Here is a 14,234-nt window from a genome sequence, read left to right on the forward strand (position 1 = left end):
TTTAATTAGAAGGGTAGAAGTATTTCTAGACACACGTTTCTTGTAAGGCAGTTAGGGTCTAGTCAAAGTGTATGAAATTTTGTATTTAAAAGATATATGCATGTATCAATTATATATATATATATAAATATATTTACTTATTTTTGTGATTTATCTACCCCTCCCCCAAATTATGTAACATAGGAAATCAGTTTGTCTGATAGCCCTGAGAGTAATCCAAAATTCACATTTTATTCTTTGATGTTTGATTTTGTCACTTCCTAATTTGGGGTCTTTGTTTTCCAAACAAATTTGGTATTGGGTGTTGATGTAGAAGGTACTGTCATTGTCCATTATTGCTGTTTTGGAAATTTTCTATCAGTGTTAGCTGCCATCAATCAAGGTTTCTCCGTCACTCTGCAGTTTTATTGGCCACACCCACATTTTTATGTCTCAGTTCCTGTATCTATATAAACAATCAATGCTTTCAACTTTTTATCATGTCACAGCCTTGGGATTGTACTCAATTAGTTTACCTCCAGAGCAATAGTAATAAAAGCTCTCGATTATTTGTAACAATAGTTTACCTCCTCAATTTATGTTCCACTTCTAGATCCAGTAACCATTCTGTTACACCGTGAGAAGAGCTGCTAGAATGTTATCTTTTCAATCAGCTTCTAATGATTGATTTATTTCTCTCATTGGACCCGAATAACTCAGTTTGCATACAGTAACAAAGATAAATTATTGTTGTAGTTGAAAGTCCACTATATGTTCCTTCTTATTTATTAAAGCAAACATACAGAATATACCCCTCTATGTACTGGAATACTACCTACTGAAGAATAATAAAGTTTGATGGCTGGCATTCACGACTTCTTTTTCCGATGGGTTCTACAGGAATACTGGGTCAAAGTCTCAGGTCCTACAGACCCTCACCCCTCACAGACACTGTTAATTGCTGTGGTAAGCTCTGATCCTCAACTAAACACGAACCGGGTGGAGTCCGGAGACCGTTGCGAGGCCCCTTGCAGTGCACGATCCCTCCGTTGAGAACAACCGGCATCTCGAGCCGCAGTGTGCCAGCAGCACCAAAGCGGGCGGGGGCGTGTGTGAGACGGTAAGCGCATTGGGTAACGTCAAGGACGTCTAAACAGTGGCAGCCGAGAGACCGAGAGCACGCCCTATGAACGCTGAAGGCTTATCGCGGTGAGCGGGAGAGGCTCCACCGAACCTGGTCCTCGCTCATTCTATTCTGATACGGTAGCAGCAGCGCAGCCTCCAACTATCTCTTCGGCCTCGCCACGGGCCACGCCAGGCACGGCAGGCACGGCACGAGGAAGCGCGTCTCGGCCCGCAGCAGCCCCCGCGAAACGCGTTCAACGCGATGGACGCCGAGGCCGTGGCCGTGGAGGCCGGCTTGAACACCGTCACGTCGCGCCTGGGGCCGTTCCACTTCATCTTCTGCACCCTGTTGAGCGCGGCCTACATGTACCAGGCGCTGTTCAACCTGACCTTCGTCTTCACCACCATGCGGGCTGAGCACAGGTAGTGTTCAACTTTGTGTGTACTCGCTGACCATCACAGGGAGGACCGGCCGCCCACTGCGTCTCGGGGACTGACTTGGGTGGGACCACCTACGCCGACTAGCTAAAAGGTAATATCTGGGTCCGTCTGGCCGTACCCGACCCAGGTGCTTCATTCCGGAGTGCGAGGACCCAGGCGCGTCGGCGGATATGAGGCCTTCCTGGCTTTCGATGGCGGTGCCCCTCGCCACACCGGCTGCAGGCCTTGCCGCAGGCACTTCGGGGAGTGGCCCGGACCCCTGCCATCGCTACGCGCCCCTGCCGGCCGCGCCCGGCGCACGGGGCTGCGCGCCAGGCTCCTTCTCCAACTCGACCATCGTGCCGTGCGAGCGCAGGGTGTTCCCCAACAAGGACCTGTCCATCATGACGGAGGTGAGCTTGCCCAGGCTTGGCCATTCCATTGCTGCGCTACGGCACGCCGTGCACGCGGCCCTTACTAACGGCGGTTCGTCCAGTGGGACATGGCGTGCTCGGCGAACAGCGACTGGCAGCTCGCGATGGTGGGCACGGTCAACAGCTTCGGCCGCGCCCTGGGGCTGCCCCTCTTCGGCCTGGCCTCGGACGCCCTGGGCCGCCGGACGGCGCTGCTGGCGGGGCTGGCCGTGTCCTGCGCCGTGGGGATGGCGCGCTCCTTCGCGCCCGACTACGCCGCCTTCGTCGGCCTCGAGTTCCTGGACCCCGTCTTCTACGACGGCATCGGCGGCGCCGCCTTCATCATGGGTTGGTCGGAGCAGCCGAGCGGTTTGGAGGACCGGTTTGTCGCTCTGTCTCCCTCGCACCCCTATGGAGAGCCTCACGAGTGCGGCAGAAACAGGGCGACGAAACGACTCTTCTGAATCGCTCGGCAGAGCGGGACTCACAATCGTGTTTCCTCCTTGGGCGAGCCGTACAGTACATCCGGTAACATCAGTCTATGTTTAGACGAGGCACTCGTAGATGGCTAGGAGGCTCAGAGAGCAGAGGCACGGGCTGCCCCAAACAGGCGCGTTTCAAGGAGCCTCCGTCAGGGGGTGCGATTGTGTATGTTTTGCCTACCTACAGGGGCACGTGATGCTGGTTGCCTACGTTGGGCGTTTAGGGAATCTCACAGGGGCGAGGGTATCGCCCCTTCTCCCCCCCCCCCTCCCCCCGAACCACGCCTTAGACTGATGGTACGGGAAGCGGTAGCGAGGAAAAAGAAACAAGCGTCTAGGAATCGAACCCGGTGGACGACGCTCTTGCCGACTAAGCCACCGGTCGGTCACGACGTCACCGACCGACCCATTGTGCGATCACTTTTATGCCCGTGACGCTAGTTGAGTTCTGGACTCCAAAGCGAGTAACTTGAATTCTTTTGCCTGAAATAATGTTGCTCCCTCTTGCCGAAACTTGGGGAGGTGCACTGTCCCTCCCCCTTCCCGTTGAAAATGAGTGCGTGTGGAGTCAGGGATGGAGCTGATGCCGACCGCGTCGCGAGGCGCCTGGTCCGCCGTCAGCCACGTCGTCTTCACGGTGGGGCTGGTGGTGCTGGGCTGCGTGGCCTGGCTGCTGCCCAGCTGGAGGCTGCTGCTGCGCGTCATCTACGGCTCGGGGCTGCTGTGCCTGGCCGCCCTGTGGTGAGTGTCGGCCCGGAGGGCCCGACGCACAGTGGGCCAGAAGACCGGTGGAGGCGGCCAAAACTCCAGAGCACTGGTAAAACAAAGGCATAAAAATTATGCCCTTTGGGGCGTAAATACTCTTTTACGCCCTTCCCAAGGGCATAAATCGTTTTATGCCCTTGGGAAGGGCGCAAATGGTATAGGAATTTCAAGCAAAATTTTAATGCCCTTCCCAAAGGCATTAACGATTTATGCCCTTTAAGGGCATTTTAATGCCTTTGTTTCACCAGTGAGCTCGCGTGTTGCTGAACAGGACTCGAACCGAGCGTGCGACTCCACCAATGGATTGCTCTCCAAACGAGGAATCCATTGGTGTGGTGGGGTCACACGTTCGGTTCGAGTCCTGTTCAGCTACACCCGAGCTCAAAGCGCGTCTGGAACTTTGGCCGCCTCCACCGGTCTTCTGGCCCGCAGTGCGACGGCATGCCTGGCGTAGCCTGGCGTCTGAGCGCCACGGCCGGCGGCTTCAGCGCCTGTGAAAGGCGGGATAGGCAGACCCGCTCCGCGTGCGTGCGCAACGGGCGGGCCCGCCTCGCAGGCGCTCCGGCCGACCAGATAGTCGATCGCCCGGCCAGACTGATCGCCATGGCGAGCGAGCCCTCCGCGTCGGCCAACTTATCTTATCTCGCACTATCTGCGCCTAGGTTCGCGCCCGAGTCGGTGCGCTGGCTGGCCGCCAAGGGACGCACGGCGGACGCCTTCAAGATCATCGACAAGGCGGCCAGGATGAACGGGCTGCCGCGGCCCGACTTCACCGCCATCGTCTCGCGTCGCGACAAAGCCGCCAAGCAGGCCAAGCAGGGCGAGGTTGGACACAGTCCCGCGCGCTCACTCACTTTCACGCCCCATGTCCCTGAGTCTCCCGAGGGCCGTAATAGGTTTTCTCGCTGGGAAGACGGGATGGGGGAAGCAGGAACCTGGGGGAACCACAACCCCTCCACAGTGCGCCAGAAGACCGGCGCAGGCGGCCTAAACTCTAGACGCGTTTTGAGCTCTAGAGTAGCTAACCAGCACTCGAACCGAACTTGTGACCCCACCATTGGATTCGTCGTTCGAAGAGCAATCCATTGATGGGGTCACACGTTCGGTTCGAGTCCTGTTGAGCGACTCTGCAGCTCAAAACGCGTCTAGAGTTTTGTCCGCCGTCACCGGTCTTCTGGCCCACTGTACCCTCATGCACTCTGTCCCTCCCCAGGCGACGCTGCCCGCGGCCCCGGCCACGGCCTCGGCGGCGCACCGGCCCAGCTTCGCCCAGGACATGAGCGAGTTCGCCCACTCCCGCGTGCTCGTGCTACGCCTGGTGGCGTGCTGCGCCTGCTGGTAAGACGCGGGGCGCGAGCGGCATGCCCTGCATGGGCGCGGCGAGACCCGACGCACTGACACCCTGCCCTGCCCTGCCTCCAGGGCGATGATCATGTTCGTGTACGACGGGCTGGCCGTGTACTCGGTCTCGCTGGCGGGCAACCGCTACCTCAACTTCATCCTGGTGGAGCTGGCCGAGGCGCCGGCGGCCCTCCTCACCTGGAAGCTCATGTCCGCGGCCGGGCGGCGCGCCACGCTCATCTGGTCGCTGGTGCCCGCGGCGGCGTGCTGCGTCGCGTACCACTTCCTGCCCGCGGCCGCGGCCGACGGTGAGGTTGGAGTATGGCCTGCAGACTGATTTCGAGAGTCGTTTCCATCGCTGTGTCTCCCTCGCCGCACCTATACGGGGCGCCCCAAAAGAGCGAGAGAAACAGAGCGACGAAAACGACGCTCGGAAACAGTGTGCGGGAGTCGAAGGGGCTCTCAAGATGCAGTTAGCGCCATGTCCTCCTCCCCAGACGTGTCCTGGCCCCGGACGGCGGCCGTGGTGCTGGCCAAGCTGTGCGTCACCGTGGCCTTCACCACCACCTACGTGCTGGCGGCCGAGCTGTTCCCCACCAGGGTGCGCCACACCCTGTACGCCGCGGGCGCCACCTGCGGCCGCTTCGGCGCGTCCCTGTCTCCGCAGGCGAGTCCCCGAAGCTCTCGCCTCACGGCCTGCACACTCATTCCGAGAGTCGTTTTCGTCGCTCTGTCTCTCTCGCGTTTATACGAGGCGCCCCACGAGTGCGAGAGAGGCAAAGCGAGGAAAACGGCTCTCGGAATCAGTCTCCTGACGCCGCCCTTGCGCTGCAGATGCCGCTGCTCGCCGCCGTCATGGAGTCCCTGCCGCTGCTCGTGTTCGGCGCCGCTTGCTTCTGCACGGCCCTGGTCGCGCTCGCCTTCCCCGAGACGGCCAACGCCGCCCTGCCGGACACCGTGGAGGAGGCGGAGGTCATGGGGAAGAAGAACTGCACGCCGACATGCCCGCCGTAGTCAAGAGAGAGGCAAAGATACTAATCTGCGATATAATCGTTGTTTTAATAAAGATTTTTAAGAAAATTAAAATCATAAAAGCCATTACAATTTGAAGAACTTCATTTTTTTTAAACCTAGGCTGAAAACAAATCATTTTACCCCTTTGCAGCAAACTATCACAAATTTCTATCACAACAGAAATCAATGTACGCACAGCATATACTATAAAGCACATTTAAAACATGCCTAAGTCACCCTCAAAAAGTGCCTAGAAAATTAGTTCTCTATTATTTCATTAGATTTAGTTTATCAATTTATTTTTTATGTTTTTGCTTATTATTTATATTATTTTTGTGTATTTATCTACTCCAATGGGTGGGCAGGTTCATAACTGCAGACCCTGCACGCGCCAGTTGGCGTAAATTTACGTTTCAAATTTATTTTACATTTTGATTACTCCCCCGGTTCGTCCTTGAAGCCCTCACCTCCCTCGCCCACAGAGCCGCTCTACAGGGGGGTGTTGGCTGCGCAGATGCTGCACGAGACCTTGATGCCATTGTGGATGAGGCTGCTGATGAGGCCCAGCTGCTTGGCGCACTCCTCTGGCGTGTGCTCGGCGCTGTTGTAGCGCGACAGCACCAGGGTGCGCAGGTTCGGCGTCTTGGCCACCATGGCCCTCACCCTCGTGTGGATGCCGAGCGACGACACCTCGATGCGCATCACGATGTTGCTGAGCGACGAGGCGTACGCCTCCCACAGGTCGAACTGCACGTTGGTGGGCAGCTTGACGAACAGGGAGCGGAGCACGCAGCCCGGCTGGGCTGACATGCCGACGGACACCTTGCCGACGTAGTTCAGTAGCTTCAGGTCCGTGAGCATCCTCATTGAGCCCAGCATGTGGAGGTGGCTCTGGTGCACCTGAGGGCGACAGAACGACAAAATAGTTAAAAAGTGTGAACGTCGAACTTGAAAGGAAACTCGTGGCGGCCGCTTACCTGGCGCAGTTCAAGCTTCTCGATGTACGGGGCGTGCTTCACGATCACGTTCGTGTAGAAGTCAGGATCTTCGTTGCACTTGTGGGCGATGAGATGCGTCACCTGTCCAAACACAGACCACATGTAAACCCGAACGGCGGGAGGCGGATGCACAGTGGGCCAGGAGACCAGTGGACGCGGCCAAAACTCAAGGCGCGTGTTGAGCTTCAGAGTCCCTCAGCAGGACTCGAACCGAGCGTGTGACCCCGCCGATGGATTCCTCGTTCGGAGATCAATCCATTGGTGGGGTTCAAGTCCCGCATTTAGCGTCTCTGGAACTCAAAATGAGTTTCGACCACCTCCACTGGTCTTCTGGCCCACTGTGGGATGGGCTTGGACTCTCCTCATGCAAGTGTCTGAAAAGGACCGATAGACACTGACCAGCTTGGTGCTCTTTAAGATGGCGGCCTTGTCCTGCGGCCCGAGCGGGGCGCCCCCCACGCCACTGGGGCTCAGGTCCAGCACGCCGTCGTCCGTGATGGTCCATGCGGGTGCGGGCTGTGCAGGCTGCCGGCCGCGAGGGCCCTGCTGGCCCTGGCCCTGCTGGCCCTGCTGGCCCTGCACGTTGACAGCTGGACTGGGGCCCTTCGGCTTCGGCGCCTTGTCGCCCGTCAGCTTGAGGTCTTTGACCGCCCGGCTGAGGTGGTTCTGACCCTGCTGGAGTAGAGACATTAAATCGCAACGAGGCTACCCAGACTTTGTTGAGAGACCTCAATGAATTGCCCACCTCCTGCTTCTGCATGTAGCCCTCCTTGCAGAGGAGGAACATGAGGAACTGCGCCACCGACAGCACCTCGGGCTTCACGGTGGACCCGCTGCCCATGTCCAGGTTGGCGGCCCAGATTTCGCCGCCGTCCTGCACCTCGAAGCGAACCGACCCCTTGTCCAGCTCCATGAACTTGGCGCCTCGCTGCAGGGGCGGCAGCCTCAGCGAGCACTCGCCTGCGTCTCGCATGGCGCCCTCTTGGTCGGCCCCGGCTGGCAACAGGAAAGGGTAGGTCAGACCCACAACACGGCGGCCGACGGCTGACCCGGCGAAACGAACCAGCCCCATGCCGGCCCGACGACGCAGGCCAGCTTTCACCATCTACGGACAGCCCCTGATACGTACGGCCCGCCCTGCCGTTGATAAAGGCACTGAGGCGCTGCGTCAGCTGGTTGGCCTTGCTCTGGGACACCAAGGTCTCCTGCAGCTGCTCCTCCGCGATGTCCTTCATCTGCAGCACTTTGGGGACCACCTTCTCCAGGACGGCGGACCAGGCGTCGACCGCCTTGCGGGAGCTTTCCGTCTGGAACAGTCACCAAGTCAGGCCCGTGCCATTCTTGTTTTGGTTATGACAGTCTGGAAAGGAAAAAGGGCCTGGAGAGACAATCCGCCCCACCCGCTCCCCATCCGCCCAGCAGGACAACGCAGGAAGGCAAAAAGTGTAGCAGCAGTCCGTCTACCGGGAAATTCGTGGAATTTTGCGTTTTTCTGATAGGAACATCTAAAGATGCTGAGCTGGGCTTGGGGCTCGGGCACAAAACACATCACCCACACGGCACGCACTCACCTGTAGCGCACGGTGAGCCCAAAGGCCTCTGAGCGAGTGTCCATTTTTCTCGCACTCCCAATCAGCTACTTTGTTGCACCTATCACAGTGAAATTGGCTGCAACAAGGAAGTTTCCTAGTTATGGTAAAACCTCACGGATAAAACTGCTCAGGCAGCTCAGCCAAAAGACTTACTTAGCAACACCAGAAGCCTCTTGGAGGATGGTGTAGTTAGTCGTAAGATCCACCGGTTCGACAAGGATCAGCTGCAAATTCCAATGACTCTATGACATTTCCACCTAACTCTTGATGGGAAATCATGCTGGAAGGGCGATACTCACTACGGCACACTCCGGACATTTGAGGGGCCTGTTCATCTGCCGTTGAGTGAGTTTGGTCCGGTTCAAGCATTCCAGACATTTAACGTGACCGCACGACAAGTTTTTTGGAATCCGCACTGTGTCATCGTAGCGATTGTAACAGAGGCCACACTCGCTGCTGGAATTCATCGTGCAGAAGAAATGCTGCAGCGAACACGAGAAGCTTACTGCGCCTACGAACTACCGACCGGTGCTACTGACCTTCGACTGCTACGGGCCTGCGCCGACGCCGTCGGCTGTCAGAAGCGCTTGCGAAGCAAAACAGAGGGGAATACACCGGGAATATATCGCCTACTCCGGCCGCTAGGAGGCGCCACCAACGCCAGATTCGTCATGGCTGGCACACGCAGGCACTATCACGTCTGCTCAACTCTCTAGCCCAAACCAGGTTTTACTCTTTCTATGAGGTTTTAGGTGTTTGAGGACTGGCACAAGGAGGAATAGACTATCCAACTAGTGTCTGTCAAAGGCTGCTTGGCTTAAATTTGAGGCCTTCATTAATTCTACGGTTGGCAACATTTCTCCAGGTGAGGGGAGGGGGGGCAGACCAGTCCTCTTCAAAACCCTTGAGAGGCAAAATTAAAACCGACTTTGTTGTTTTTTTAATTTTATTTTATTAAAACAATACATTGCTTAAAAAATTACCTAGGTGTAGATTATTGGTACAATAGTACAAAGCAGACCTCATACATAAAACAAATATGAGATTAATTGAACTATGATGCATGTCAAGTTCCAAGAGCAAGCGAGAACACTGAAAACATAAACAGCAAGCAAGAAAGAGAATAAAGTAAAAAATAAACAGGTTCTCAGGTAAAATTTGATTAAAAAAAAAAGACAAAGGGTTTGTAGTTTTATCACAGAAAGCTATCTAACACACATTCACAAGTGCTGGTAATAGAGTAGTTTTGTACAGAAATTAATTTACTGAAAAATTCATCCAAACCAAACAAGATTATATGGAAGACACAATGCAACTTTGATTTCATTCAGCACATAGAAAAATGACAATAAATTAGAAGCAGACTACACATGTCTGAAAACAATTGAATGAATAAGACCATCACGTATAGAATCCATGGGATTGCCGACATTGAACTTAAATAAAACACCATCACAGAGAGCAGTCTCAGCATAGACCCCAGCTGGATAAGACCCCCCTTTGTTGAGAACAACACCTACCCGATACACTTTATTGCGCTGTATAAAAATGTGTCTGTTAAAAGAAATTTCCACAAAAGTGCCGTATGCAACTCGAGATGTGTAATGTGTGTATGTTAGTCGGGATCCATTTGAGTCCAAGAGATGAGCATATAGCAACTCATTGTAGCTTGACTTTTCTGCTCGTGTGTAACAACCATCAACAGGTTCACATTGAGTAGGAACCTGAGCAAACAAGAAATAATAAAAGTATGTAAAATGTTAGAAAGTAGCAAGATTAATTTCAAACTGGGTAAGAATTCAAATTCCTCCACCAATTTCAAAAAACAAATTTATGTACCAAAATATAATTTTTTCATAAATTCTTAACAATTGTACCACAGAGAAAAATTTAAGCACACAAACCTGAGCTCCCAAAATGCAAATGTCTCGATCTACTGTAAATGTCACTGTGCTGTCCAAAATTGTACTGTGATGGATAGGCGGAGGTTGTTGAACAGGCAGGGGACTGCGAATACAATACATTTTTGGTAAAGCAACCTGTGGAGAAAAAAAAGTTGACATTCAGTTTAAACAGTAAAATTTGTATTGGAGAAATCACCTAGAATGGTGGTACAGTACACCATACTCACATGAGAGGAGGTACTGGCACCAAATAGTGTTCCGCCTCGAAACGGTTCCTGATCAGGTTCAGGTTCTGGCATAGGTAATTTTTTACGCGAAATTCGTGAAGATGTGAAACCATCTGGTAGCGACAGAGCTAGTGTTGGACTCGAAATGTTCATGAGGATAGCAAAAGCCTCATCCTGCGAAAGGAGCTGCGACACAGCAGGGCGTTCCGCGAACTGTGATGGTGATAGGGTTAAAAAACGTATTTTCCCAACAGTTCCATGAAGTACAGACCGCAAAGATTTTCCATCTGATGCAGATAGACCTAAAAAAGAAACACAAAAAACATAATTTGTGAAATGACTATGTTATTAAGAACTGAAGGAAAACTGCATTGCATACCCTTTCGAGCACATTCTCTGACAGCCCATCTTTGAAGGGCATCAAAGAGTTCCAGCTCTGAATCAATGTTTAATTCATCTTGGTCCAGCACAGCCTGAACTGTGGTTATTTCAACTTCCTCAAATGAAGGCTCTGCTAATACCTCTTTTGTTTGATTGCTTATTACCTAATCAGTCAAATACCACAGATTAAGACTTAAGTGGAAAGAAGGCACAGCAAAAATGAGGCAAATGGAAACCACATACCTCCAATGATTTTTCCATAAGTTCTGGCTCTTCAAAAAGTTTTGCAAACTCAAAAGCTCTGCATGCATTATTAGGACAGATATCTTTCCAAATGTACTTTGTACACTCACGAACAAGATGAGGAAGCATGTACTTTTTGGCTACATAGCAAAGCTCACATGCTTGATCAAATGAACGGAGGCTAATTTTGTCAGAATAAATATACCTGTGCAACAGAGATTTTTGATTAAATGGAGGATTTTGAGTCTGTCAGAAGAAACACACCGCAACTCCGTGTTTCAAGATAAGATATAATTATTTTAATATTTACTCCAACAATGCCTTGAACCCTTCTGGCTGAACATCAAAAATGTGAATAGGACCATCTTTTTCAGCCATACCACCAAAAAACATTGCTTCAAACACTGGGCTTGACATGGCTAAAAAAACTTTGTGGCCTTCAATAGCCTGCAAATAATGAAAAATAAGAAATTACGACAAAGAAGTTGAAAAAAAAGGTGAATATAAAGTGCAGTACTTACTTGTTGGTGCGGCTCGGTTCCAACAATGAACTTGCAATCACTCCATTGTCCTGTTTCCAAAAGATGCTGACCACGTTCACAAAGAGTGGTTTTAGTAACTTGCCAGTCATATGGGGGAGGGTAGGTATCATGGCAATTGCTTGGCGTGCTGGGCCCAGCACGTGAAGTGGTGGGTTGTCCATTGTTACTTATAGGAGGGTTACTAGTATGGCTTGTTGAATGGTGAGCATCATCACTTGCCATTACTGTAAATGTTTGAAGTGATGGCTGCAATGGTTCACCAGCCACCCACGACCACGAGTCCACGTTCCGCTCTTCTGGCTGAAAAATAATTATTTAAAACTCAAGCATTATGTGTAGCTTTGTTGATTTGCCCTAATTCTTACGTAAATCTAAACAATGCAAGAAAGACTTTGAACTAGTCACCATTGAAAGGGCATATGACGCAGTGCTAGATTAGATGAAGATGCTACACTTAGATTGCTGACGATGTTTACATAATAAAAATAAAATATTGGATTTTTTTTTTCAGTCTGTTATTATTGAAGCAATGATGAACAAAACGCATCTTTTTGTTTTGTTTTTCTACATCAGGGACAAGCCTCTGGGAAGTCATCAAGTGAAGCTACCAATGTACTAGTTGACAAAGGCAAAGAAACTTTAAGGCAGGATCGAAGAAAGACGAATTGGATACATTTAGACACAAAACGAAAGATAAAAGGCAAAAATAAACCTACTTCGGTCCTTATTCTTTTCATAACCTGTGCTTCTGCTTAACGTAGGCTTCGTCTGCTACAGAAAAGACAACAACATTTTACAGGCCTTCTAGAAAATTCCTCTTTGAAGGCTCTGCCTTCTCCGAACAAAACGTTTTCTAACCTTAAAATTCCGGTGGGGTAGCTCTGTTGTTGTGTACACACGTGTGACTCGCGTGCGGTCGTAAAGTTTGATTATTATTAAATTCGCTTGGAGATAGAGCAAAATGGGAAAGAAGTCAATCAGTGAGGCCGACAACTCTGTTGTCTCAGAAGGGGAAAAAGAAAATGGTCTTAGCTATGAAGAGAAGTTGAACTTCTCAAATGCGATAGCCAAACCAATGGCCTCAAAGAAGTTGTGTAAGAAGCTGTACAAAGTTATCAAGAAAGGTAAGTCTTGATAGCTCAACAACTGAGCATTAATCGTTTATTTAAATCGTATTAGAGCCGATTGATTTAAAAAGATGAACATCACCTCACCTCCCTGTCATATTGAATCTGATGCAGACATGCATCTCTCTTTTAGGCTTTGTTTTACTGCTCTTTCTTTAGATCTATCATGTTTAAGGTGCGAGGCATTCTGATGCCTTTTCATCTTCTTATCTAACTGTTTATCTTAATGCGTTGCAGCCTCAAAACACAAAACCTACCTCAGGAATGGCCTCAAAGATGTTCAAGCAAGAATTCGTAAAGGAGAAACTGGGTATGTGTTTCTCTTCATTCCTTAAGTGGCATGCTCTTCTTTAAGTTTCAGCTAGCTATATATTTGAAGGCGCATTCATGATCGTGTACCTCTCATATTCATTTGCAGTTGTAGGAATGGAATCTAAGGCACTGAATCTAAATCGGTGTGAATGCACCTTTTTGCCTTCTTTAATTTGGAGTATTGAACTTTGTGCATTTTCTCTTGATTTGCAGGCTGGTTGTCTTTGCCGGAGATGTTTCACCCATAGAAATTATGTGCCACATGCCCGCAGTCTGTGAAGACAAGGATATTCCCTACTGCTATACCCCAGCTCGTGCTGATCTTGGTGCTGCTATGGGAGTGAATAGAGCTTCAGTTATGATCCTAGTTCGTCCTCATGATGATTATAAAGAGCTTTATGATGAGTGTGCAGAGGAAATGAAGCATCTTCCTCATCCTCTTTAGTTTAATGTTATTATATGCTAGTTTTAAGGTGTGGCAATTAAAGCTGTTTTTCCATGGATGAGTCTTCTGGAGTTTAATTAGATTTAATTCTGTAGTGTGGTTCATTGTGCACTGCACAGTGTATTGGATAAAGGAAAATTAATTTATAACAAGGAATTTTTTTCAACAATTTTATTTTGTATCAATTATTATAATTTTGACTATTGGGTTGGAGTACCTGAAATAAAAGGTAAAAAATTAACAATGTTTTTTTCATTTGATCCTATTGTTTTATTGTGAGGAGGAAGTCCACCCAAGCATCCATGGATGCAGTAGTAACATCTCATGCATGAAGCCAAGCCACAAGATGATGCTACTGAGTCCCCCTCTTTCTTCCTCCCCACAATTCCTACCTAAGTTACATCAAGACATTCTACCTTGATGACAAACAAAATTGCCTACGTTAAAAATGCAAAATGACACACCAGGATGTACTAGTAGATCTAATGGATTATTGGTTTATCATATTGTAGTCAAATAAGTAGAGCCTCAAAGGCAATAATAGGCCCTCATTATTTCACAAACTTATAGGAATGTTAACGCATCGATTAGTTACGTAATCCAAAAGGCAATGCATCAGCACACCAAACTCTCAACTTAGTTTACTCCAACAACCTTTAGTCTCCTTAAATTTCACACACCAAACATGTCAAACCTCTCTAAAAAATTGAAATAAAATGTCTCCCACTGCATTGCCAGATCATGAGAAAGAAGTCATCTCTTTCACTCAGGAACCGCAGGATGGGAAAGGTCAGGTGGGGTGAAGGAAGGTCTCAAGTTCTCAGAAGAAACTGAGGGCATTGAGGACTTTGAGATAACCAGCAGACTTATAATCAAATTCACGCCATGTCCCCAAACAATGCAAGAATTGAATGGGAATAAGGC

The 14,234-nt window shown here is 50.2% G+C and overlaps 4 protein-coding genes across 8 annotated transcripts; 2 read left to right on the plus strand and 2 right to left on the minus strand.

Annotated features, from left to right (window-relative positions):
- Positions 1–1,086: 1,086 nt before the first annotated feature.
- LOC117653897 (solute carrier family 22 member 21-like) lies at positions 1,087–5,626 on the plus strand. Its single transcript, XM_034399898.1, has 9 exons — positions 1,087–1,527; positions 1,673–1,937; positions 2,021–2,285; positions 2,992–3,160; positions 3,847–4,009; positions 4,398–4,522; positions 4,607–4,833; positions 5,023–5,192; positions 5,360–5,626. The coding sequence occupies exons 1-9, from the start codon at positions 1,367–1,369 to the stop codon at positions 5,537–5,539; spliced, it is 1,725 nt and encodes a 574-aa protein (XP_034255789.1). The 5' UTR covers positions 1,087–1,366; the 3' UTR covers positions 5,540–5,626.
- Positions 5,576–9,238, minus strand: LOC117653900. 3 transcript variants are annotated; one of them, XM_034399902.1, is made up of 8 exons: positions 8,429–9,238; positions 8,283–8,353; positions 8,109–8,205; positions 7,667–7,844; positions 7,283–7,533; positions 6,937–7,242; positions 6,517–6,618; positions 5,576–6,439 (listed from the first exon to the last, which is right to left on the minus strand). In XM_034399902.1, exons 1-8 carry the CDS (start codon positions 8,594–8,596, stop codon positions 6,029–6,031), a joined length of 1,584 nt encoding a protein of 527 aa, XP_034255793.1. In that variant the 5' UTR covers positions 8,597–9,238; the 3' UTR covers positions 5,576–6,028. The 3 variants fall into 3 exon arrangements, with proteins under 3 accessions (XP_034255793.1, XP_034255795.1, XP_034255794.1); XM_034399904.1 differs by having other exon boundaries at positions 6,937–7,209; positions 8,429–8,911; XM_034399903.1 differs by having other exon boundaries at positions 6,937–7,212; positions 8,429–8,909.
- A 145-nt stretch (positions 9,239–9,383) lies between these two features.
- LOC117653898 (BTB/POZ domain-containing protein 6-B-like) lies at positions 9,384–12,261 on the minus strand. 3 transcript variants are annotated; one of them, XM_034399899.1, is made up of 8 exons: positions 12,143–12,261; positions 11,406–11,726; positions 11,195–11,331; positions 10,885–11,089; positions 10,640–10,805; positions 10,261–10,562; positions 10,034–10,168; positions 9,384–9,853 (listed from the first exon to the last, which is right to left on the minus strand). In XM_034399899.1, exons 1-8 carry the CDS (start codon positions 12,161–12,163, stop codon positions 9,494–9,496), a joined length of 1,647 nt encoding a protein of 548 aa, XP_034255790.1. In that variant the 5' UTR covers positions 12,164–12,261; the 3' UTR covers positions 9,384–9,493. The 3 variants fall into 3 exon arrangements, with proteins under 3 accessions (XP_034255790.1, XP_034255792.1, XP_034255791.1); XM_034399901.1 differs by having other exon boundaries at positions 12,167–12,249; XM_034399900.1 differs by lacking the exon at positions 12,143–12,261 and adding an exon at positions 11,832–12,125.
- On the plus strand, positions 12,247–13,551 carry LOC117653902 (H/ACA ribonucleoprotein complex subunit 2-like protein). Its single transcript, XM_034399910.1, has 3 exons — positions 12,247–12,550; positions 12,791–12,863; positions 13,079–13,551. Exons 1-3 carry the CDS (start codon positions 12,388–12,390, stop codon positions 13,308–13,310), a joined length of 468 nt encoding a protein of 155 aa, XP_034255801.1. The 5' UTR covers positions 12,247–12,387; the 3' UTR covers positions 13,311–13,551.
- The last annotated feature ends 683 nt before the right edge of the window (positions 13,552–14,234 follow it).

The sequence above is a fragment of the Thrips palmi genome, unplaced genomic scaffold, assembly GCF_012932325.1.
Source record: "Thrips palmi isolate BJ-2018 unplaced genomic scaffold, TpBJ-2018v1 HiC_scaffold_8, whole genome shotgun sequence".
Taxonomy (NCBI): domain Eukaryota; kingdom Metazoa; phylum Arthropoda; class Insecta; order Thysanoptera; family Thripidae; genus Thrips; species Thrips palmi.

What these genes read in the sequence shown, in the direction of transcription:
- LOC117653898 (XM_034399899.1), bottom strand. Translation starts at nt 12,163, where the DNA reads ATGAAAAGAATAAGGACCGAA. An exon ending in TTATGGAAAAATCATTGGAG is followed by an intron (nt 10,806 to 10,884) that starts GTATGTGGTTTC and finishes TTGACTGATTAG; the next exon opens with GTAATAAGCAATCAAACAAA. An exon ending in CAGAGAATGTGCTCGAAAGG is followed by an intron (nt 10,563 to 10,639) that starts GTATGCAATGCA and finishes TTTCTTTTTTAG; the next exon opens with GTCTATCTGCATCAGATGGA.
- LOC117653902 (XM_034399910.1), top strand. Translation starts at nt 12,388, where the DNA reads ATGGGAAAGAAGTCAATCAGTGAGGCCGACAACTCTGTTGTCTCAGAA. An exon ending in GTACAAAGTTATCAAGAAAG is followed by an intron (nt 12,551 to 12,790) that starts GTAAGTCTTGAT and finishes AATGCGTTGCAG; the next exon opens with CCTCAAAACACAAAACCTAC. An exon ending in ATTCGTAAAGGAGAAACTGG is followed by an intron (nt 12,864 to 13,078) that starts GTATGTGTTTCT and finishes CTTGATTTGCAG; the next exon opens with GCTGGTTGTCTTTGCCGGAG.
- LOC117653900 (XM_034399902.1), bottom strand. Translation starts at nt 8,596, where the DNA reads ATGAATTCCAGCAGCGAGTGTGGCCTCTGTTACAATCGCTACGATGAC. An exon ending in GGGCTCACCGTGCGCTACAG is followed by an intron (nt 7,845 to 8,108) that starts GTGAGTGCGTGC and finishes TGACTGTTCCAG; the next exon opens with ACGGAAAGCTCCCGCAAGGC. An exon ending in TCTTAAAGAGCACCAAGCTG is followed by an intron (nt 6,619 to 6,936) that starts GTCAGTGTCTAT and finishes GTGTTTGGACAG; the next exon opens with GTGACGCATCTCATCGCCCA.
- LOC117653897 (XM_034399898.1), top strand. Translation starts at nt 1,367, where the DNA reads ATGGACGCCGAGGCCGTGGCCGTGGAGGCCGGCTTGAACACCGTCACG. An exon ending in ACCTGTCCATCATGACGGAG is followed by an intron (nt 1,938 to 2,020) that starts GTGAGCTTGCCC and finishes CGGTTCGTCCAG; the next exon opens with TGGGACATGGCGTGCTCGGC. An exon ending in GCCCGCGGCCGCGGCCGACG is followed by an intron (nt 4,834 to 5,022) that starts GTGAGGTTGGAG and finishes CCTCCTCCCCAG; the next exon opens with ACGTGTCCTGGCCCCGGACG.